The following is a 25377-nucleotide window of genomic DNA, read 5'->3' as shown; positions in this document are numbered from 1 at the left end:
AGGATGTTACTGGTGTTTGTTTTTTTTATTAAATTATCATCTATCTTAACTGGCAGAAAATGACGCATGGAAATGCTCTATCAAGCTGGTTGTTAACAAATGTAAAGCTAGTCAGTTTTATAACATACTGAAAAGTCCATCGAACAACAGTAGCCGTGTTTACATAGCGGCTAAATTCCAGATTTTCCTTCACAGTTGTAAGAAGGCAAAATATGCCTCTGACATAATTCAGTTACTATAAAGAAGTGTGTGGTAAGAAATGGATCTTCTAAAAAGAGGTGGGCAAATTATTTTCTTGCTAGAAAAGGGTTTGTGCACTTAAGATCTAGTTGTACTTCTATCATTTTTACTTGCCATTCCATCATTGAGAACACTCACTTACTCAACAGCAATGAGCCATTAAAAATGCGGGATCGTATCTATTTACACCCTTATAGCTATACACTGAACATTGGATCTTATTTGCACATAATTCAAGTGCAATTATTAAAAACAAAAATTAGAATAAAAACATAAACGTGTGTTTCAGTAAAATACGGTGGCTACCTGATACTGAGAATCACATGCAAAAGTGACTGAATAACGTAAACACAAATATGAGTACAAATAAAAAGAGTTTTAGATTTGTATGGACACTCCTCACTTCTTCATTATATTTCTCCACCTTCAGCTTTAAAACCCTACCCAGACCTAGCATTATGTTATAATACTTTCCCCTAAAGCCAAAGCTGAAGCAGAGAATCACTCTAAAAGATGGAATATTAGGAAAATGAAGATGAAATGTTTATTCCTTAACATCAGGTGAAGCCTGAAAGGCCTCTTTAAGGAAAGGCCATTTGTTCCAGCCCATGTATATAAAAATACTCAAAATACATATAGCTTTTATGCTTGCATTAACATCCCTCCTTTTGATTTTAAAGTATTATCATTGCTTTAATGTATTTATCCTAGATTCGTGTTTGAAGATAAGCTTTCATTGTAAATAAATGATTTGCAAGTTGCAAAATTAATAATTCAATAGACTTTTCAATAAAAAAACCTTTTATAACTGCATTACATCCATGCACAACTGATTCCACCAGCTGTGAGAAAAGTTTGGTCCTTTAAGACAACATACAGTAGGAATTTTGAAAGGGTGAAGGATGATGAAAATGAAATGCTTAGTCATCTTCAAGGGAAGATTGTTTTAAGCTAAGGGATCATGTATAATCAGTGCATTATAACCTCATTTTGGATGCTAATCCACTTTAACAAAGAAAACATGTTTTGAAAGGTATTTAGTTTTTATCATCAATGGATTCAACTATTGCATTTTTTACAAAACTGAAAATAGAAAGTCAAAGCTAAATGTGCCATTAAAAAATAGTAAATGCTTGTTTCTAAAGTATGAAACAATACAAATTATTTTTTATCTTCTTCACATGAAACAATTTTCTATCCTGTTTTCAATTACAAAGTTTAATTTCCTTTGTGTATGCTGTGCTAAAGTGGTAAGTTTCTATTTCACAAAGAAGAAAACAAGTAAACAATAATGGAAAAATAATACTGTAGTTTCTCAGGAATCACCTAAAGGAACTTAAAAGCATCTATTCTACAGTATATCTTGTATTTCCAAATTGAAGAGAAGGGGGTGACTTAAGAGAAAAATTAATTGGTTATGAATTAATGTCGTAAAAACATGATTAATGCTCTCCATCGTCTAGAAATGTTAGTGCCTGTTTCTGTTGTAAAGAAAGTGATTGGATACATACATTACATTACTCAGATATAGCCTGTTATTGGACAAGATGGAAGCAAACCCAGTTTGTGAAAAGAATGTAAGTATATATTAGGAAAAACTCACTCATTCAAAAGAAAACGGATGATTTTTTAAAACATTTAGCTATTTTTCAAAATGACTAACATATGGCCTTTATAAAACAAATCTGTGCCTTCTGGCAATTAAGCTTCTCTCAGTCTTGTTTGTGGTATTCCAGAAATGTTATACATTTATACATTCCCACACTGTTTTGCATGACGTTTTATTATTTGCTTAACATTTATAAGGTTCATCAAACTAGTTATATAATCCTTCAGAGAAAACTCTTTAGGCACAACACTTTTCAGTCTGCCATCCTGTAAGTTAGCTGTAGCAAACACACTGTGCCTCTAGCCAAGCATAATCTGATTCTATTTAAACAGAAAATTTATTCTATACAATTATTTATACAAAAATATATATTTAAGATATTGTATTATTTCCAATCCTGTTTTTTAGTCTTCAGTGATCTACAGTGCACACTGTGTCCTCAGACCTCTGACCTACCAACGGCCTAGTATTTTTATTCCAGATGACTTTCCAGGAAAGTAAGGGACTCTGATTTCTTCTTGTGTCATTCACATACCATATATTTCATTTGAGAGGTAGCTGTCAGCATGTTAAAATATTATGCTGTATAACACATTATATAAAGTTTTCTTCAGTTAACCTAATGCATAGTGTAATCTATTACACTAAAGATTCAGAGACAGTTTCTTCCCACAAGCTGTCAGATTAATGAACTCTACCCCTACCACTGGCTCACACTGATGTGTTTTGTATGTTATTAAGTTAACAACTTGTAGTTGTTGCAGCTGCTGTTCTGTGTTTATGTTTTTGGTTTTTCCTTAATGTCTTGTATTGGAGCACACATGCAAATAAGAATTTCATTGCATTTATGCATAGGACAATAAAGTGAATTGAACTGAATCTCTCCGCTTCGTAAGTGACACCGCAGTGCTAATGCTTTCACACTAACGCTCACAAGCCCCTCCTGGGAGCCTGAGGGGTTCAACCACTCTCTTGGAGAGAGCGCCATGCTCAAAGCTACATGCTCCAATGGCAGCCTAAGCCTGGTCCTTGCCATTAGTCGATTAACACAGCGACGACACGACGAGAGGCAGGATAACACCAGCTGAGCCTTGTTGTGATTTGGTTGCCAACTAATAGAGCCTAAATGTAATCACCCTTTTTTGTACAGAAAAGTTTATTTTTATTAAAGAAAATGTACTGTACATTTAACCTTTATTTTAAAAGAAAATATTTTATTTTATAAATGATTGAAATGTGCTTTTTTACATGGTAAAACACTGGTAGGTGTTTATTCAGCATCATAAATCCTTTTTCTATATGGTCTAATTATTCTTCAGTTTGCCACAGGAGTCTCCTTCTCCCTTACGCAACAGATACATTCCTTTGGCAACAACGTTCAGCCGAGATGGCGCCTTGGTTGGATCCTCCCATTTGCACAACTTCTAAATCTCATCAGACGCTGCTCTGATCACATTAAAATATGCTTGGTTATCTTTCATGTGTTTACAAAACTGGACTCTACTCTAATTTCTCTTCTAAATCTACCAGAAATTCACTTTAGCATTTTCTGCTGCCAGATCCAGCTCAGCTTTGTCTGTGAATTGACATTTGTATCCCCCATGTCGACGCACAGGAGGGGTGGAAGCCCATGATAATTGAACTTAACTAAGAGTTGTGCTTCTATTCTAATTCGTCTAATATTTCACATGACTATATTGTGTCAAATTAAAAATATTCCTTGTAAAAGACAGACCAAGTCTAAACAGAAATGGATGAATGTAAAAACAAACAGAAAGAGGAGGCAAAAATACAGAGGTATAATTAAATGGATATACAGTATAGATGCAGAGATAGATACAGTATAGAACTAAGTTTCTGTGGAGGTGTCCCTTTTCAGACAAAAAAATGCTGCCAAAGTTCGAGGCATAAGCATACTGTATGGTGTCTTATAAAAAATCAAATTGAATAATCATTATTCTGTTGAGTTTAGCTTGAGTATGAAATTCTACAGTATATACTGTACAGGTATACACATAAGATATATATAATATTAATGTGTTTAAATTTGTATGAAATTTAATACATCAATGTGTTTAAATGTGTCCTTACTAGTGAAGTGCAACTCACATAAACACAGATGTACATGAAGACACCTTCCAGCACTGTGTCTTACAGTACATGACTGTCTTCACATGGCTCACACTCCCTGCACTATGAAAGAACGTGAAGGTATTCACGCACCTCATATTGTAAATACACTATCACTACGTCACAGTTACATATCTCCTCACAGCACACAACTGGCATGCATTCTTCTCTTATGACCTTTAGGATTTTCCAGTATTTTCTGCAAGGTGTTTTATGCTCTGTTCAGCTTCACTGGCAAAGCGCTACTCCTTTACTAAGCCCCAGTGCTCTGGTATTTAAGACATTGCTGGAGCACCAGAATGGAGGTCAAGCTGACCTGGAGAAGCACCTAAAGACTTCTGCAGTCTTCAAACAACGCAGACTGTTTCCTGTCTTTACACACGCAGCGGTGTTACAAAAAAACTACATGCATATGATGTTCTGTAATTTTCTTAATTGGTATATACAGTACATTTCTGGGCAGCTACTCAGCTAGCCTGACAGTAAACAGTGCCAGAAGAATAGCTACATTATAGAAAAGTCAAGAAGTGTATATCTTTCACAATTTTCATTTGACATGAATTAATAGTTATTTCTCTTCCATCATAGTATACCTACTGTATGTGCATTCATTGTTAATTCCTCATTGCAAATGAAAAAATGGATTTCAAAAGCAAAAATGAATATGTGAAGCACAAGTATTTCTTAATGAATTACTCAATTAGTAGAAGTACAGTATATACAGTAAAACCAGGAAGATTCTAAATTAACTATTAGAAATGAGGGTATTGAATATTTATTGCATAAATTACACTAGATGCGATACACTATGTAACTTTAGTTATGTACATATAACAAAATGCTTAAATGTGTATTTTGGAATTTCGGTTTTATACAATCACTTTGGAAAATACTGTGTAATTTAAAATCAATCTTCTAATTTATGTCAATACTATTATAAGATTAAAAAAAACTTTTCTGTTTGTTATGTATATTTTTGGAAGTCCTAAAAGAGTGACCTTGCATGTCATGCACTTATCCCACACACTAAAAATAACACTGCAAACACAACCTACAGTCATTTCAGAGATCAGGTGACCTTTTATTTCCAAAGCCAAGTTAAAGTCCCAAGTTGTTGTGTCAAATTGAACCCTGACCATTTACAGTCTCTCTGCAATTCTCCTTTCCTCACTTGGCAGAAGCTCCATTAGACAAGGACTAGTGGTGCCTTGTTGATCACAGTAGACTCTTCAGCTCACATGAGATCTCATTCTAGTAACACGTACTGTACAGAGGTATACATTGATCTTTGGTATCAAATGCACGTACACTCAAGCCTTTAAAAGGCCTGCATAAAAAGTATGTTGCTTTTATTAATTGCAGTAGGTGACCTTAGACCGTTGGTCAATTGGAAATATTACATAATACACAGTGTTAACACCAGTGAGGTTAACAGCACTTAACTTCTGAGGAACCCCGAGCTACAGACAGAACAAAACAAACATTGGTCATTGTAAACAGACAGGACCATGGGCTGCTTGGTGGTGTCTTGGTGTGAAGTAAAACAGCAAATGGACTCCATGTAACTGGCCTGTTAGTTAACTATGTTCTAGTACAGTTTAAAGACTGTTCTTGGTCATAATTTCCACATTCCATAAAACATCATATAGCACGAGAACTGGTCCTCTGGCAACATCTCTCTCTGAACTCTTAGGTGTTTGTCTTCACAGCAGGGACCGTAGGGGGATTTCTTGTATAACACACCAGCAACATCTCCTCTTTCACCTGGTAATCTTCAGAGTTCAACAATATGTATACTAACCAAGCCCAGCTCTGCAGTTCACTCGCTAAAGTACCATAACAGATGACAGCTATTTTTTAAAAGGTTTTCCATGTTCTGGAAATCAAATTAACTTTTTTTATTCCGTCTTGTGAAAGACTGCTTTCAAGTTAAAAAATGTCTTTGAGCGAGTAGAAACAAGAAAGAGAACAGAGCAGTCCTGGGCCTGGAGGACCACTACAGATGACATCACATGTCTTAAAGGAAACAAAAAGACACCTGTCTCAGGAAAATAAGTTATCTTGTGCACAAAAGAAACTAGATCCATTAGCAATTTGATATGGGATTGAGGGTAAAAAATGATTAAACATTAAAAGGGTGTCTTAGTTCTTGGGAAGAACTGAAAAAAAACTGTTCAATCAAAATAATTTGAGAAAGAAAAGATTCCCATACTATATAACACCTTTTTCACTTACATTTTATATGTATTCCTAGAAGAATCCACAAATGGTTCATATTACACATCCTATTACATATGCCAATTGCTGTTCCAATTCCTTTTCATACCATTTCGTAACTTCTATCTGCTATAGCAATAGAGCTGTTGAAGCTCAGCTGATTGGATTTTTCTCTTTTCTGTTACCACATGACTTGGAAGCTTGCATGGCATTTATACCAAACTGACTCTTAAATCTGAGAATTATGAAAAGCTTTACTTTGCTGTTAATGTTTGGTTTTGAGATTAAGTTGTTTTAATCAAGGTTGGTATTTGCAGTGCATAAGAGATGAAAGAATAAATAACACACCGAGGGAACCACTTTTCATATGGAATTTGAATTCTCGAATACATTCTCTTTCACACTACAACATCATAATTCTGTGCCTGCAAACATCCTTTTTAATATTTAATTGTATTTTCTGCATGCAGTAAATACACTCTTGATCAAAAAGCCAGAGCCTGCAAAACAATGCTGCCATCTAGAGTTAAAAACCTGTTAAACTGACGAAGCATTAACTTAAAAGGCACAGGAAACTTAATACAGTACCATATGCTATATCTCAAGGGAGAAATAATGGTTGAACGGTAACGGGAACAAATAAAAAGCAGAAATTCTCACCAAAATAAGTGTTTTTGATGCATACATGAAATTATACTATCTATACAATTTTGGAAACATTTAAATTGTAACATCACAATGGAAACCTAAAACGAACCTTGGTTGAAAATATAGCAACAATATGTATTACAGAATTACTGAAAGATGCTTGTACTGTACATAGATTTTCTTTTCCTTCCTTCTTCGCCTGAGCCTCATCACAGCTAAGTGAATACTACGGTCAGCACTGCAGCAGTGCTGCAGCAGATGGGACAGACCCAAATCCACACGATTCCTTATCGAAATCACGTTCAACATTTCAGCATGTGTACAGGAGGTGACAGAAAAATGAACAAAATGACAGAAAACCAACTCAAACATGCACTGTAAACTCCACCTAGGACAATGGATCTTCACTACATAAAAAAGGCTAAATTTTTATGCAGAGCTCACACAGGAAACACGTCAGCATTGCTCAAAGCTCTGAAGCCCATCTGTGCAGAAACAGATTCCCGGAAACTGTTTTTTTGTGCTGAAATTCTCTTAGAATTAATGACAGCTTTAAGTAAAAATAATGGCAAACACATAGTCGAACAAAAATATGGTTAAAACAAAACATGGGTCATAAACTAGTTATTCTTTATGAATCTGTAATGTATTTTCACTGGAGATTACTACTGTATATTATTAAAGAGACACCAATTGTTTTTATTTAACTGGTTTACTCATCCAGGAGATCCTAGAGGAAAATTTTCAATATTAAGATCTCCTATTTAAAAACGAAAGCTTAACATTCATTTGTTCTGAGCTAGTACTTACACCATGGTCGATTTCACAATTTTGAATATTTTTATCATCAGTTGAATCCAAGTCCGCCGATCTTTGATCCTCAGTCTGAAATGGGAATATATGACTCACATGCAAGGCAAGGCAAAGCGAAAGCATTAGTGATAACACAAGCAAAGGGCTTCTGTACAGAATATGAAATGACAAAATGCTCCATCACTGTAACTCAAACCTCCCTGAACAAGGAGTTTTCTTCTGTTAGTAAGTTATTAGCTGTCAACTGAGAAGCACAGCTGCTGTGGAAACAGTACAACTGTACAGTATATACAGTCATGTCTGCTGAAATAAACCACATCAAACTTAGCTTGAAGATTTGTACCAACACACTGAAAACACAGTTCGAATACAAAATACCACTTTAGGGACTGTTCTGGTGAGGATGAAATCCACTTTCCTTATAGGTTTTTATACACATTAGTCATCCTGAATAAGGAGTAGGAATGCAACTCTAGGAAATGGTTACAATTTGCTCGGCTCAGACTCACAATCAAATGGTTTAAATAGTATAGACCCCATATATATATATAAATCTGAAACAAATGTGTAGATATTACATGAGCAAAACTTTGTTTACAGTATTGTTTTGGCATTGGTTAATTTCTGCATATTATAAAAATAAATACACAGAAGAGAATCCCTCTTTATCACAAAATGCTGTCATCTTACTTCCACAAGACCTACAGTATGCTAAAGTTAATACGACACAGATACATTTAAGTACTTTCTCATTTATTGTAATCAGAATGAATGAAAATGGATTTAAGAGAAAAATGCAGCAAGTTCTACATACATATGCACATAAAAATGAAAAATGGTGGAGGCACTATTAGTTACTCAACCTTATTTCTACAAGTCTTTAGATCAGACACTGTGAAAGGGCCTACCTTGGTTTTCCTCCTGTTGAATTTGATGAATCCCAGGAGGCTTTTCCTTTCAGAGGCACTGTTGGTTAAAGAGGAAGAACGAGTGGGCTCTGCAAAAAGACCAATCACCAGTGTTCACTCTCGTACATAATCTGAATATTAAAATGTTCCTTCAACTACATTCTTAAATTCAAGCTGAGATGTTAGTATTCAGTAGTTTCATTGAAAGCCATGCACATGAAAAAAGTGCACCTAGCCAGCGAGCTTACTATGATACGGACGCTAAAAGAAGCAGGCGAGTGATAAAAACTCATACAAAATCTGTATTTGTTTAATATATTCAATGTAAAATTAAAGAGCAATTTTCTCAACATGGTCTAAACATTGTGTTACTTAAAGACAGAAATAGACATGAAGACTTTTTAATGCAATGATGTTCATCGTGGCAGTCACAAATGGTAAACTAACTACGTATGTGCATCAGATATCACTGTACAAAGGGACAAAGCTTCACATTCTATTTCATTCACATAAGAATGACCAGAGACTACTGTACACATATCAATCAAAGTAAACTGTGGAACTGAATTAAGCTGGTTAAACTGGCATTAGGATTAATAATCAGCACTATCTGTGAACTGTGGCAAAACACAGCAGATGAGATGTTAGGTGAAAAATACTGTAGCTCCAGTTTGTTTTGTATTTAGCAGATTCTCAGTGTTACTACCTGGGAAACAGCCAAAGGCAAGTTTAAATGCAAGCCTCATGGCAAAAAAAAAACATTGGAAATGAGGAATATTAAGCAGTGCTGTGAAGAAATGACTAATAATCAGCCAGCAAGCTACAGTAAAGGTGACATGTAGTACAGGTCTTGTATTTGATCATAAAATAGAAAATCTTTCTATTATTCGATTATTTTTTTAACACATGGAGCCTCGGGTTACAACTAAAAGGCTAATCTGGGAATATTATGCATTTCAACAATTTAGAAAAAGATCAAATAATGGCTAAACATCGGGCTATTTTTATAAAAGAGAAAAAAATATTTAAACATTGAATCATACATTTGGCTATGATCGGTGTCAAATCTGAATTCCAGAGAATAAAAGGTAGAATCATTACATGATACAAGCCAAAGACTAAGAGCTGAGTTAAGGAAGTGAGGTTTAACAGCACAGCATGGAGTATTGTATACATTCAAAGCTTCAGTGCAACTACAGTGCCAAAACAGACTTCATGTGAAACAGTACCTGCATAGTTAAGAACTGGAGCAGAGTGCATTTTAGAGTGTAGAACTGGAAACAAACAATGAAGATAAGGACTGAGAGCTCGTCACAATATCAAATGTACAAAAGTACAAAACGATAAATCCTGATGATCAGGAACGCTAAATTAAAGATGAAAAAAAGATGAAGATGAAGACTTTCTTTTTGCTATGTTGAAGCAATAATACACATACTGTATATGACCTTTCAGGAGTGATTGGATAGTTGCTTCTGTACATCCGGAACTTGCACTTAGCTTCAGATCAATACAAAATAATTATAAAGTATATACTGTAGGTGTCTCTCAAATGACCCATTTTAATGCATCTATATTGTCAATTTCTGTTTTTCTCTGTTGTACTCCTTACTCTACACTAAGAGCATTGCTAACAGCACTTCCACCCAAGCACTGTGAGTGACCACATCCTCAGCAGGTTGTGGGGAGCCCAACCCAGCCCGCACAATGCTGGTGAGACCACAGCTGAAGGAGACGCCCTTCGATGGCAGAGTACACACGCACACATGCATCTGAGCGACGATTCAGAGATGCTAATCAAGCTGGACAGGATGTCTCTGGGTAGCGGGTGGAAACCAGAGCACCTGGAGAAGACCACTGTGAACAGCGGGAGCAGCTGCAAGCTCCGCACTGAGAGAGATGTGAACCTACAGCCTCTCCAAGCCGCCTCTAACACTAAAGACAGGCAATGCATGAAGGTGTGAGGATCAGCCCTCCAGGGAATTTTCACCCCAGGCTGTCCTCATGCAAGCTCCTCCTGCAAAAGCTGATCATGCCGTGTGTTTGCTGGGTATGAATGTCGTCAGCAGAGACATGAATCAACCGACGTCCAATTCCACACGTCAAGCCAGATCGAAGAAATCAGCTACAAACCGCAAAACCAGTAATGAGCACCAATAAAAGTCCTGTGCAATGAAGCAGAGCAGCTTTAGCAGGGAGAGTGAGGGGGCTCTTTAATTTTGAGTTTGACATACAGTATACATACATGATATATTTATCATGTGTTGCAGTTATAATCATGCAAAGATCTCCTTTAATAATTAAGAATATACTGCATGTTTATTAATGACCACTGATGTATCAATTATGCTTTATGTAACAGTCATTTTCACTGCATTAACTTTAACTTTGGAAAGTGAAATTTTATGAAGTAGTTTAACTTACCACGGCTTTGGTCCAACACATAGAGCTCGCGAATTCCTAAGTCACTTATTGATTGGGAAAGATCCAGTTCTTTGTTGCTAGTATTGTCCTTCAGTAAAATGACATGCCTGGGATCAAATTCACATTTCTCACATATGACTGAAATTAAAGTCTCCAGTGGCACAAGAGGATTTACTCTCACCACAGCCTTCTGTGTCCTGTGGTAATTGACAACAAGCCTCACAGTTTTCTGTGGGATAAAAAAAAGGAAAGAAACATGCAAGTCTTTAATACACTCTCATCAACTAATTTTACAGTAATTCAAAGTACAACACACACAGGAATAATAAGGAATAGTGATTACAAATGTTTAGTCAATGCCTGTCATGTAAAAAATCTCCTTTGATTGTGGTATCCTGGATTATGTACAGTACATCAGTGTGACTTATCCTTGCTGAAGCTGACTGTAAGAACAAAATCTGAACTAGAATTGTAGGTGATAGGTTATAGGTCAAAGGTTGACATCCTGGGCACTAATTGCTTTGGAATATTTACTCAGATTAACATAATGTCTGAAATATGGTCACTTAGGTATACTCTACCAGTTACACTTGCCCTGGGTGGTATTATAAAGCTACTAGCTACTAACACTATTCAATGCTCCTTAGTTTTTGATTCATGTTGAGAGAAACAAAATCAGTTTTTGTGCTACTTCACAATATACTGAAAAAGCCCAATGGCCTAAGAGTTATAGTCTATCAGTATAGCAAACTTGCAAATGAAAAAAATACTCCTCACAATGTAAGCAAACTCTCAGAAGTGTCTTATTTTATTTATTAAAAGACAGATGGCAAAGTAAAAATCAACATTCCACAGCTCAAAAACAAGTTTGGTTTTGCACTTATACTGTATAATAAGGAAAGAGATAAACAAGGCCTTCCCAAACTTTTTAACCGGACATTTAGATGGCAGTGGTTTCAGTTAAATACACACTGCAGTACAGCGATTTGTACCAGGAAAGGTTTTCGGACAAACCCAACCTGCCACTAGAGGCCATCACCGACACAGATTTCCAGATGTTCATAAAACAGTCCTGTCCTCCTTTCTGTGTAAGCAGTGCACCCACTTTCACTAAAGAAAGGTGTTTAATTGGCAGGTCTACTGTTGTATATAAGGGTGACTCTTGATGGTTAGCAAAGAGCCGTGCTCAAGGCAATTGAAATTTGAAGTTTAGTTTTCAGTAACAGTATTAGCTTTTGAGGAGTAGTAGCAATAGGGCAGTAGGCATTATACTTTTTAATAATTAATATTGTTTCTAATAAACCTTTTATTTTATAAGGTTGTGCTAAAAAAACCTTAAACATCTTTAAACATATTTTCCTCAACATTAAAAACAGCCACACAGGGTGTTTTCGTGCCCTGAGCCAGGCTATCAATCTTGGAAATCTTTCTCAACAGTAAAAAGAAAACGAGGAGACAACTGTATTGATAATGAACATAGCCTAGCTGAAATAATCAGATCATGGAGAAAACCATGTTTTGAAAAGTGGGACATAAATTGCATCTCAACACGTAATCTACAGGTGAACAGTGCCTTGGCAAATGAATTACTCCATTCAAAATCTGCACATTGTGTCGTTGTCTGAGCATGCAATAATTAAAACTTTCATATGACTTTATATGAACCGACAATCTACTCTAAACTGTCATATCTAAAAATATCTGCTAGTGAGCAAATTAGATGTTTTTTAAAAAGTAAAAGCTTCTTAATTGCATGCCTCCAGAATTAATGGACCAGTCACTTCCCTCAGATACAGCAGATACTGGATTACAAGCAACCATCTACCCAGTTACTCTATATAAGAAATCGACCATGAGGTTCGAGGATGTTTTGAAACAAATCAGGGAGAGTGACACAGAGACACAAGTCAGGAGAAGGTTACTTTCCCAGTGAGTATAATGCAGTCCATCATTAAGAATTATAACATGTATCGTACCACCCAGACACTGTCTAGATCCAGCCTCCTACCAAATCGAACGTCTGAGAAAGCAGGGAACTGGTTATGGATGCCCCTGTGAAGCTAACAGTGACTTTGATGATGTGCAAAGGTCTTTGTTTGATGAGAGTCACTGTGGACACAATATCCTGGTCCCTGCACAAAGCTGGCCTGAATGATCGAGTAACAGGACAGAAGTCTCTACTGATGAAGACGTCTTAAACCCAGCTGAGACATTCTGTAGACGTGTGGCATAAGGTGTTATGGTCAGATGAGTCAAAGATTGATTTTTACATTTAGGTCTACCTACAAGGTGTTATGTTTGGCGTAATCCCAACACAGGTGTGAAGATGGCAGCATCATGTTATTCAAAGACGTGAAGCACAAGGCTGATATCATTGTGAATATCCTTGAGTGGCGCAGTCAAAGTCCTGTCTTTAACCCAACAGAAAGTTTATGGCATAGCATGGTGATTGCTATCCATCCACTACCTACAAAAAACTGCCAGGAAGAGTGAACTAAATTACACTATCCCACTGTGCAAGGCTGGTAGACATCCATCTAAAAATACTGACAGCAGTAACTACTGCAAATGGTAATTTCAACAAGTTCCAACAAACTTATACAGTCCTGAATAGAAAAAAATCATTATAAAAAATGAACATTATTTGTATTTAATAGAAAAAATATAATATAAACAGGGGTAACTACTTTTGCTAGTCACTGTACATAATCCTGGTTTATAAGCTTGTACTTTATTCACGCTGCTTTTCAAACTTGACTTAGATTAGTAACTTTTATGAAATCCAAAATGAATTTACATCTGACAATAGAAATGTTATCACATGCTGTGTGATAGTCTTTCTTAAAGCATACAGAAAACCTCAGATGGGACTATTCCATGGTAATGACCCAAGGTCATGGCTTTTTAATGTCTCTTATCGCCACATCAGACACAAATGGGCCAAGAATTGTGGTTCATTTTTGTCTCAGCAAAGTGGCTACATTTTTCAATAACATGTAAGATTGATGTACTGCATCTCTGAGATATTGAAAGTTAATAAGAGACTGTGCTATCTCTAGCTGTACATTTTCTATGTGCAATTTCAGATTGCATCGTTCTATCTTGTTTTTGTTACTGGCTTTAGGCTCAATTTCTAAGATATCTAAAAGATATCATGAGCAAAATACAGAAGATACATAAGATCTCTTATTCCACTTCTGTCAAGAAGGTATTGAAATGTATTGGAAGGTTATTTTTTTTACATGAAGAACTGAAGCCTCAGAAGCATCAGGCACTCTGATGTGACTTATTTTAAAGTAGCAAGGAAAAGCACCCTAAGAAAATAAGGATTTTTCATTTCTAATCACATTTATTTCAACTATTTCTTAATAAATCTTTCTAAACTCTTTATTGTCCAATTCTAGAATAGAAATAGCAACAACACACAAATGAATAAAAACCAGACACACATTTCAATAAAAGTATCCAATAAGGTTTTGTGAAGAGGACTCTATAGTAGCAAACTGTTGTGCTAAAAGACCCCTCTTCTAGACTCATGAATCACTTTTATCTGACATTGTGCAAACTGTGACTTCACAGCCCAGTTTCAAAGCCAACACCACTGAAATCTTGAAAAGGGAGATTTAAAACAAACCAGAAATAAGGCTGGGAGCAGCAAGAGTGACAGAAATAATGCATGGTAACTAAAGGTAAGGAATCCATTAAATATTTACACACTAGTAACAATCAGGAGACACATGAGAAAAGTCACTCACACCGTAGTAACAAGGGATGAATAAGCCCTAGTGTTTGGAAATATAAGCCTACCTTTGCATGTGCTCTTTTGTGTATTTGTGGCGTTTCCTGAAATTATTCATAGATTAAGTAGTTAAAAAGGTATATTATTAAAACAATGAAAAGAGCAACAAGAATTAAAGCACTCCATACTCTACAGGTACATATCAAAATTACATATTTTTGTTCATGAAATAAAACCCCCAAATTACATGAACATTTTAACTGTACAGAAGAACTTTTGTGCAATTGACATTTCTAGCTGTTAGCAGTTATGTATTGCAGAAACAAGTATAAATCAAAGAAAAAGATAACAGTTCGCTATAATCTAGGGGAATCATCTCTGGATGTGCAAATTCTTCTCAAATATATTTTGCTACTTATTTGAGTAAATGTAACTGAATAGCCTAAAAACCAATGGCAAAAAAGCATGACTTCTTTCCAGCCACTGACAGTCCAAGAGCTTGGGCGTACGATGAAATCTAACTAACACAACAGTGATGAACACCCATATGAAAATAACAAAAAATAAATAACAATGGTTATTTATAATAATTTATAAAAATAAACCATTTTATAATAATGTGCCGTTTATATGAACATATAAAACAATGTGCTTACATTAACATACAGAGATCCCTTGCTTTTACTTTGAAAACAAAAATGACTAATGGAAAACACTCCATATATTAAAACAAGCCACAGACCATGACCAGGATGTGATACAGATCCATTGGGAATACAGAGGAAGAATTAACTGATGAAACAAACCTTAATATACTTCTAGGACTTAGACAAAATGTCAAGTAATATTTTTCAGATGGTGAAGTCATGCACTGATAGAGGAAGAGACGGGAAATGCCAGGAAACAGCAGACTGTTGTCACTCACCTCTGGAACTTTTGGTGGGGGTCTTCTGACTTTCTCCTCTATTACCTTTTCCTTGATCAATACTTTGTCCACATCCAATGTTCCCAGCAGAGTGTTTGGCTTGAAGGGCACTGGTTGAGCATCAGAGGACAGCAGCTCCAGGGTGTGATACACTGGGTTTAAATGGTACTGGCTGCACAGGTCCACGAGCAGATCCATGAGTGCCTTGCTGGAGAGGCCAGTAAACACCGTCATTAACAATGGATAGTTAAGGATTCAATTTCTTCTTTAGCTCCATCAGGAGAGCCTTTAGTTACACCGAGTATTTTAATGGAACAAAGAAGGAGATTTAATTTTGCAAAATTACTCATGTATTAATATTTTTGGGGTGAAAAGGTACATAAAGAAGGGAGACTTCTGAAATTCCGAGGATGTTTTCTGTATAAAGGATAGTCATCTATGGGTTTTATGTTTTTGTCTATATTAAAGGGAACCTTCTTATACTGCATGAACTAATGAACTGCAGTTGCAAGTACAGCCTGTGAGGGAAACATAAGAACACTTTCATTTCCTTGGGCTGAGAAGACATCTCACATTGCAAAAAAGATACTGGTCTTTTTAGGTTTCCAAACACATATACAACTAACACACCATGTGCGATTGAAATAAATGCTTACACACTCACATGGGATTAGTAAAAACAAAAAAAAAAAGATCAAACAATAACTGGTGTATTTAAAAATAGCATGAAAAACATTTCTATTAATAGTTGGTTTTAATAATGTCCAGAATTCCCATTGTGTTAGTAAATGCCATGGTATTTGAAATGTTGTGTTAAATTAAAGAAATAAGTTAACTCCTCAAGTAATTTGGTTAGGTCATCACTTTTGACCAACAAAAAGGTATTGAGCAACATTTAGTGTTTTAGAATAATTAGTTTAAGCTTCGAGACAGTTAAACCTTTCAAGGTTTTTGGTAAACACCATCACCATTAAAGTGACACACACTGCTTAAAAAATGTACATTTTTAATATAGTGTATAAACAGCATAGCCAAATAAAAAAACATTCTATAAAACTGTTAGGAAAATAACTACACTATATAACAAACATTAGAATGAAAAGTCTGCAAAATAACAAGTTTAACCAAGTTTGAAGTGAAGTTTATTTAAAGGATTCCTTTTGATTCCTGAAGTGTTTTACACTCACTTCTCAATGCTCTGTGTTATTAGGACATTTCTAGACGCCAGCAAGCTCTGGAGAGCTGAACAGTCTGTCTTTGCTCTAGATTGTTTTCATGTCATAGTCAAATGCAATGACTAGGCATTATCTGAGCTGTGGTGTACAATTCAAAGCAACCCTTCAAAATTGTGGTTGCTAGGTCTGTCACAGACATTTCCGCTTTCCTAAGTAAAACAGCATTTGCTTTTTAATATGGTCAGTCCCCTCCCTGCAGTAGGCAGGAGACACAAACTACCACGTCTGAGCTTCAGCAGTAAAACAGACAACCACACATCGAAGCACCAAGAGTCTTTCCATCATTCGCAGCTCCCCAGCAACATGTGGTCTCTGAGCTGCTGCCTCTACTCAGCCTAGTATCCAGTAAAAACAGTAATAACAAGGGGCAGCCAGCAGATAAAAACCTGAATAAAAGACAAACTGCAGACACAAAAATGTAATGGAATCCAATTTTATGTGAAGCAGAATGAAAGATATTTTTTTACAGTTTGATCTGAGAAGAACTGTCCTCATCCTCTCTCATTCTAAGCTTGTCTTAAACTGGTTTTGAACGTAATATCAGTACCATAGGTTATCCATGGCTGTCTTTGAAATATACTTTAAAACTATACAGGTTTAGCCCAGATCAGAAGTTTACAATCTCAGGAAAGCAGACACTGAAGGAATTAGAGAGTTGAAGAAGTAAAATGGAAAATAGAATAGATATACAATCATTGGAGAACCGGTGGCAAGAGTTAAAACAGATTCAACTTGAAACACAAGAGTGATTTACAGGCATGACAAACGGTTGTACGGTTATGGTGACAGAATCTATGAAGGTACCTCTGCTCCCTGACTGCCAGTTCTGATAATTAAATTTAAAATAGTTCCAAGTGTTGTACCAATCTGAACTGTATTTTGGACTGACGACTGATTTGCTCTCAGAGATGCAGGCCATTTAGAGAATCATGATTTGGACGCCTGTGTTATATTGATATTTAAATACAGTTTAAAATAGAGAGGACTAAGGGTTTAATCAGGATGAGCGACACTGATTGGAAATGAGTAACACACTTGCTCATGCGTGAACAAAGACTCATTAAAGTTGCGAATACTCTTGCACCGCTCCTACACTTCAAACATTCTGCTACAGTGAAGTTTAATAAATTATGGAAAATGAAAAAAAACAGATATTGCAGCTGTACGTTTTTGTATTTACTTGCAACAATTGTACTGTATTTCATGTCCTTAAAATGTCCGATCATCCTACAACTCACAAAAAGAGTAGGGGTGTTACCCCAGTGTCACGGCCAAATTTCACATTGTCCTTTAACAATCATGGCTTACTAATAACCCCCATCTATGAATAGACTTCATCACTCTGTTCTCCTGCCCACTAATAGCTGGTGCACTCTGGCTGCCATCACATCATCCAAGTGGGGCTGCACACTGGTGGTGGTGGAGGAATACTTGTAAAGCACTTTGAGTGGACTGTCCAGAAAAGTGCTATATAAGTGTAAGGAATAATAATAATATTTATTATTATTACAGTACGTGTTGGTTGTGCTGTGTGAATCTGTAGATTTCTGCCCACCTTCCGCTCACTGTAGTCCTGGTCTGGAAGCCCTGTGGCAGGGTGACCAGGAGGTCCACCGCGTAGTGCAGCACGTTCTCCTTGGCCTCTCCAGCAGGGGGCCCTGTGATCTCTAGGCTTGTGGGTTTGGCTGTGTTGAAGATCCTGCGTGGGGCCGGCTGAGGAGCTTGAGGGGGAGGTGGGGCTCGAGCCTTCATTTTCCTGCTCAAATTAGAAAATTATGAATCAGTCAAAGAGGTACTGTATATTTATATTAATTAAGAGGCTGTGTGTATGGCTGTTTTCAGGAGCGGAGGCAGGAGGGCTATTTTCTGTCTTAGAATGAATGTCAAAGAACATCTACTGAGGACTTCTTGCAACAAATCTGAACAAAATATCCCAAACAATGAAAAGAAGATAAAGAGCAATAAAGTGTGTAGATAAACACACAAGAAAAGTTAAATCGTATAGCACTCTGAACAGATTAAGATAAGAAGCATAAAATTGTACAGTCCATCAGTCATCTATCAGCATTTGTGGAAGAATAAAAAAAAACACATGAGATAAAAATTCTACTAATAATATATATAAGGCTTAACATATACTGTAACATACACAGTCTCTTGCCTTGAAAGAGACACTTCATTTATTAAATCCAAATAGCCTTTTAAACCAAAAAAATCCAACAAAATCTGCTTCAGTCTACTAAAGACCCAAAACCGGGTTAAAAAGTCAGCAGGAGAATCACCCAAGGCACAAGGCCAGATCTACCCTGGAGTGGCTTAAGAATAAGACAGTGAATGCCCTTGAGTAGCCCAGTCAAGGTTCTGACTTGAATTCTGTTAAGCATCTATGGAAAGAACTGAAAACTCTTGTCCAAAGGTCAAGAGACCTTGAGCCTATAGGAATGGGTAAAAATTGCACCACCATAGTATGCAAAGATGGTAGAAACATTCCCAATAAAAGTGCCCCAAAAATTATAGGTGTAATTCGTGCAAAAGGTGCTTCCACCAAATATTTTCGTGGTTCACAGATTTAAATACTTATGCAATCAACATTTTTTTCATTTCAGTTTTTGCTGACATGTACTGTGACTCATCTTAGCTTTTGAATTCTTCAGTTTGAGCATTCACATTTTGAATAAAATATTAAGTTTAAACAAGGTATCGTTTTGCAATTTCAAAAAATGGGACCATAGGAGTAGCCTTAGTTTTGCAGGTTGAGTTCCAAGTCACTATTTACAGTTCCAAATGCTGGTGTAATATGAGCTAAAGAGCCCTATTTTACCTGAGAGTATGATTCCAGTGTACAAGCAAGAAGACAGTATAATTTTAGTTTTCCAGCATTTTAAAATACAATAAAAATTCTTGAACAGGAACAGTTAATGAAGCATGTATGGATGATTCAACATTTATCCAATTTCTTGCCCATCAAGTTAGAATGAGTGGAAATGCATTGCAAAAGTAATCTAAATACATTTGTAACATTTAGTTGTATATAAAAAATAGGAATGTATCATTTTGACAGTACAGTATTTTTCTAGTTTTTTTTTCAATTCACATAATCAGATTCATATAAAAACTAGAAAAGTACTATATAATTCTTACATAAACATTTGGTGAGCTACTTGTATCAACAAGACATTGGACTAAGGTGATCATGTTAGCTTTGTTTAGAAACTTTCACAAAAGGCTTTTTTATCACATCTAGTAAAACCTGAAAGTCAATAACAAAGATGATAACATTGCTCCCTTAAAGAATACTGAATATTATGGTGTTAACCGTGTTTTTATGACCTTTTTGACAAAGGACTTTGTGAAAAGTGCTAAAACTCTGCTGAATGTAATCCTGTATCCTGGAACTTCAATGTACAAGATCGCAAGAACATAGTGGAGTCCAGCAAAGAGCTCTAGGAGCACAGAGCTGCTCTGCTCTGATACAGAGGAGTTTGTCTACTGGCGACGACACATGGACTTTACGCTGTGGAAGTGCCCTGAATTGTTATGCTCGCACTACAGGTACGTCCCTAGCAAGCAAAATTTGGAAAGCATCTTCTGGGACTCAACCTTGTTCTACTGACCCTTTACTCACAAGATTACAGCTACTGGAAATATTACCCTGACTTGCTCACTCTTGTCTAAAGCCATCTAGGAAAGCTGGCATAGAATATTAGCATGTGGTGTCCCCCTCCTGGATACCAATACACCAGCTCATAAGACCAGGGATGTGCAGGACACTATCTCCAAATACAGTGTAAGTGGAACAGCAGCTCTGCAGTTCAGACTGTTGAGCACTACACACTTTCAGGAAGATGACTCCTTGAAACCATTGATAAGCAGTTAGGGGGTGTTCAGAAGTACTGTATCATGAGGTCATTCCTTGTCTTAAGGACAAATGAGTTGCAAAATGTCTTGAATTCCCCTTGAAAACACATCGCTAATCCTTACCAATCTTGTAAGTACCATTTTATTTTTATCACATCATGATACTCATTTCTGTTACAGCAGTATACTTGGAAAGATTTTAAATCTATCCAAGCAGTCCCTAAGCAAGAATATTTAATCTCAAAAGAACAATGCCTGCTTTATTTCAGACTTCTGTTACTGATATGAATTAAAGCAATTTATAAATGTTTAGGTGAGATTGTACAATACCCTCAGTAAACATTTCACAAAGATTGGTTTTACAGAAACACACCAAATGATTATAACATAACTTCTACTGGTAATGAGAAGGTTTTAAACACACCTTTTCTCTATATTTAATTTCCAAAGTATTTTGGAAAAATATGTATTGGCAATTGCAGCACATCAAACTGTAACACACAGTGACAGTAAATACAAAGGAAAGAAAAGAAACGGTATTTAAAATTATTTTCATTCAGATAAACTATATCTAAAACTATTATACGGACAGGATATAAAGAGCAAAGACATTCCAAAACACTTAAATTTAGAATAGTGAAAAGTCTAAACAGAACATAATGCAAATAAAACAATGAGGTTATTTAAAATAATGACTATGTTATTAAAAGGAATGATTATCGTCTTCCACTGTAATTAAATTTATTTTGGTAAACAATGGAGAAAAAGCTTGGGAATACTGCCTTTTCCTCAGAGATATCTTCAAAACAACAACAACCATAAAGAACTAATCCAGCAGCCCTCCTGAATTCCAGTTTGTCCTTCAGAGGTCCAATCTTCCATCACTGTGCCTGGGTATATCTGAGAAAGCTGGTCCAAAACACATCTGAATATTTTTGGGAACATTTGAAATTAAATAACTTTGTCTTTCTTGTCTCTCCTTGACTCCAAACCTATTGCTGATTACATTTGTTCCCATTTTTGTTTTTAATGGCTGGGCCTTGAATGATGAGTAACAAGGAAACCAAAACTGCAGAATTTATTTCATTAATCAGTCTACTGCATTCACCTAGCATACTGTAGCTCTAGCATGTCTCAGAAACTACATTGAGAATTAATAACTTACCCTACAAGGTAATAGAGAACTAAACCAAGCTTTACCCTGGTACTTATTTATACAAAATATTTATATAATATTTACTGAAACATTATTACATTTACAAGCAACAATCTTAAAATGTGCTACTACCTGATTAATGATGTGTATTTACAGATACCTGTAGGTATTGATAAACTCTTTTTTGAGTTCTTCTTAAGCCTTAAAATTTAATTTCTATGTGTTTTAGTATTATAGTGAAAGACAAAAACCAAGCATTAAAAAATCAAAGTAAAATGATTAAATGAAAAATAATTAAGACATGCTAACAATATACAATAGTCCAAGATTTTTTTTCTTATGTGCAGAGTTTAGGCTTTCAAAGCTTAAATTGAAAGGATTGCTATATCCTTTTTTCACCACAAAGTCAAATGTTTATTCAAAACGTGCATGTTTTTGGGATCTCAGCATTTTCAATAATCATAGTTTCACATAATGTACAGTGTTCACAGTGAAAATGTCCAGACTTGAAAAACAATCAGATGATCTGCCACTTCACAAAATAACAAAAATATATTTTATGAACTACATAAGACAAGGTGTTATATTGACCTGAAATCATCATTAATCCTCTCAGAGCTTTTTGACACCCATTTTTCTATCCATTAAGCATATTTTTGTAGAAATCCAATCAAGGTTAAAAACCTTTCCAATGCCCACCTACAGTACATCTACTGTATATCATATCTAAATCACAGTGTTATTAGAAACGTGACAGTATGGTCATTCTTCACCTACCTTGGAACACTTGCCTTCTGAGGATTCTTCTTAGGATTCTTAGGATTATTTGGCTATCACAGTTAAAAAGATGACATTTTAGTCTATATACCATATTACTTATATTTTGTCCATATTTGAATTATATACAGATTAATTTGTATGATATAAAGATTAAACACCTCCTGCTTGACAGAAGAAAATGTATTTTAGAATCTAGCACAAAAGCAATTCTCAGATAGTCATGGACGTCTGCTGTCTTTCTGTAAAACTTTCAAAGTGTCTAATAAACTAAGTAAGTCTAATGTGTAATGAAACGGGCCCTGCTGGAATGCAGTATGGAGTATAATGACATTCCAAAGGCCTTTGGACCTAAACTACTCTTGGTTACTTATTAATCACAAAAGGCCGATGCCCTAATCTTAGTACAGTATAAAAGGAAAAAGCTGCGATACATAATCATCTCTCATGAGTGTTGCTAGATAGATAGTAGAAACAAACTGTTAGCACAGCCACAGACTGCATTTCAACTTGATTTAATCATCAAAATAAAAGATCAGCTCTGGTCTTAGGAAACATTACATTCCTATATTTTCAATAATCAGTGAGATTTTGGACATCTACCATAAAGATTCGTTATTATTCTGAATAATATTTTAAATGATATAACATACAAACCTGACATTTTTTGGTAGTTTTGGGAATCTACAAAGTGTTTTTTTCAACTGGTAATGACTTTTATTTTCACAATTCTAAGCCCAGGAAAATTTATATAAATTAGCTTTTTTACTTTTTCAGTGAAGATTAAGTAACTTACAACTAAAAGAAAATATATATTTTTACAGAAAATGCCACAATTGATTTATTTTCCATTAGCTCTTTCTAGAATCTTTAATGTTAAGCAGATTTCCACTTGACACAATGTAGAATGTTCTGTGCAGATGAAAGTAATTATTTTACTACACCCATTCTGAATTGAAATATTTATTAGATTTCCAAGTTAAATTTAAAATCAATGCATAAAAGTAAAAAAAAATATACATTTTATCTCTTAAATAGGAAATGGTCCCTTCCTAACTACAGGAGAGTAAGAGAGCCTTATCACAAAGTTGTACATCAGCCACAGGCATATCTCAGTGTTGTATCACACTCATTCATTTACTATACAGGGAATAATGTCTAAGTATTGGTACTGTAAATTAACATTTTTTAAAAAAACTCCTGTACCTAGGAACTACACATTTTCTTACAATACAATAATTTCTTACAATAATTCGATAATAAATGCAACTTTAAAATTTGTACTTTTGTTACAGCAGACTATTAGATCGATGTGAAGCATTTAGTACATTCAGAAATCCAGGTTGTGGTTTAAACCTGTTGTTGTGTGAATGAGATTAAGAGATTAGACCTCATATGTGTTTGCCGTATTCTTTGACCTAAATACAGTACATCAATGCACCACAGCCATTCAGTTATAATTAATTAACACATGCACAGGACAATTCTCAGAGTTAGCACAAAAACTGCATTATTTGTTTTTATTCAGACAATGTTTCACACATATGTAATAATGAATACACACTATGATAACATTACATGGGGACTAGCACTGATACTGCAGGCTCAGAGCCCCCTGAAGGCTGTAATTGGGTTTATGTGTCTCTCACAATCTGACACCTGACAAAGAGGTGACAGCCAAAATGCAAGATAAGTGAAATTGTAAATAATTAATTGGAATAAAAGAGATAAAATTGATAAAATCCATCCATCCCTTATGAAAAAATGGTGTAAAATCATATAAAATTATAGACTGCCAAACTGACTTTCTCAAAACCGACACCTTAATTTTAAAGTACCTTAGGAGAAAATATTTCCAGAAGGTCCCAGTGAACAAGCATTGATACCTGTTAATTCAAGTGAAACAGGTGCACTAAAGGAGAAGCTTTTGTAACCGCAGAGGTGTGAATGAAAGGGCCAGAAGGAATTCCTGACAAACGGCTGAGACAAGCGTATTGTGGATCAGTTATCAGGAAACAAACTCGGGCCTTAAAATGCCCATTAGAGTTACAACTGTTTTAAGAATTTAGTATGTTATGGAAACAAGTAAAACATTCTACATTTACATTTTACAGTTTTGTGGATTCTAAAACTGATACAAAGGAAAAACAGTGTGAACCCATAAATGCACAGTACTAGCACAACCAAAATAATGCCTAATGGTAACTCATATTCTAAACAAATATGTTTAAATGTAGAAAATGTTTTCAAATTAAATAAAAAGCTGCATACATTTGACAAACTGATCTTACAACAGAGTATTTGTTCTAAATACAACCATGATAATACATTTTGCACCTGATTTGTGGTGTCTGATATGCCAGCATAAATTATCCAGCAGTCTTACAGAGTATGTGATTTGATAAGTCCACTCAAGTTCCTCCTTCAAGCAAACAAGGAGCCCTTTCTTTCATTTTAAAGTTCAGACTCAAGATCTGTTTTCAGCCTTTCTTTTCTTGTATTTAAAAACAACAGGATTAAAAATGTGATCAGGCTTGGGCAGTAAAAAAAAAAACATAATATTTTTTTTCATTTGAAATATTTCCCAAAGTTAGATTAAGAATTTAATTAAAAATAAACATACCATCTCTTGCTTAACACAATTCAAAGTGGGATTCAAATCTTATTTGATCAGATTAACTTTAATAAATGCTAACAA

General features: G+C 35.4%; 1 protein-coding gene across 1 annotated transcript in view; it reads right to left on the bottom strand.

The window, feature by feature from the left end:
- cobl (cordon-bleu WH2 repeat protein) overlaps positions 1-25377 on the bottom strand; it is an 86629-nt gene that overhangs the window by 45849 nt on the left and 15403 nt on the right. Inside the window, exons 3-8 of the mRNA XM_088929646.1 lie at positions 18444-18644; positions 15654-15861; positions 10990-11218; positions 9795-9839; positions 8566-8654; positions 7655-7729 (exon numbers count right to left, since the gene is read on the bottom strand). Coding sequence (XP_088785772.1) covers positions 7655-7729; positions 8566-8654; positions 9795-9839; positions 10990-11218; positions 15654-15861; positions 18444-18644 — 847 coding nt within the window. The remainder of the gene's footprint in view (positions 1-7654; positions 7730-8565; positions 8655-9794; positions 9840-10989; positions 11219-15653; positions 15862-18443; positions 18645-25377) is intronic.

Source organism: Atractosteus spatula, chromosome 12 (assembly GCF_055471065.1).
Source record: "Atractosteus spatula isolate fAtrSpa1 chromosome 12, fAtrSpa1.hap1, whole genome shotgun sequence".
NCBI lineage: Eukaryota > Metazoa > Chordata > Actinopteri > Semionotiformes > Lepisosteidae > Atractosteus > Atractosteus spatula.
Note: the sequence above shows the minus strand (reverse complement) of the source record. Positions and strands in the feature narration are given on the sequence as shown.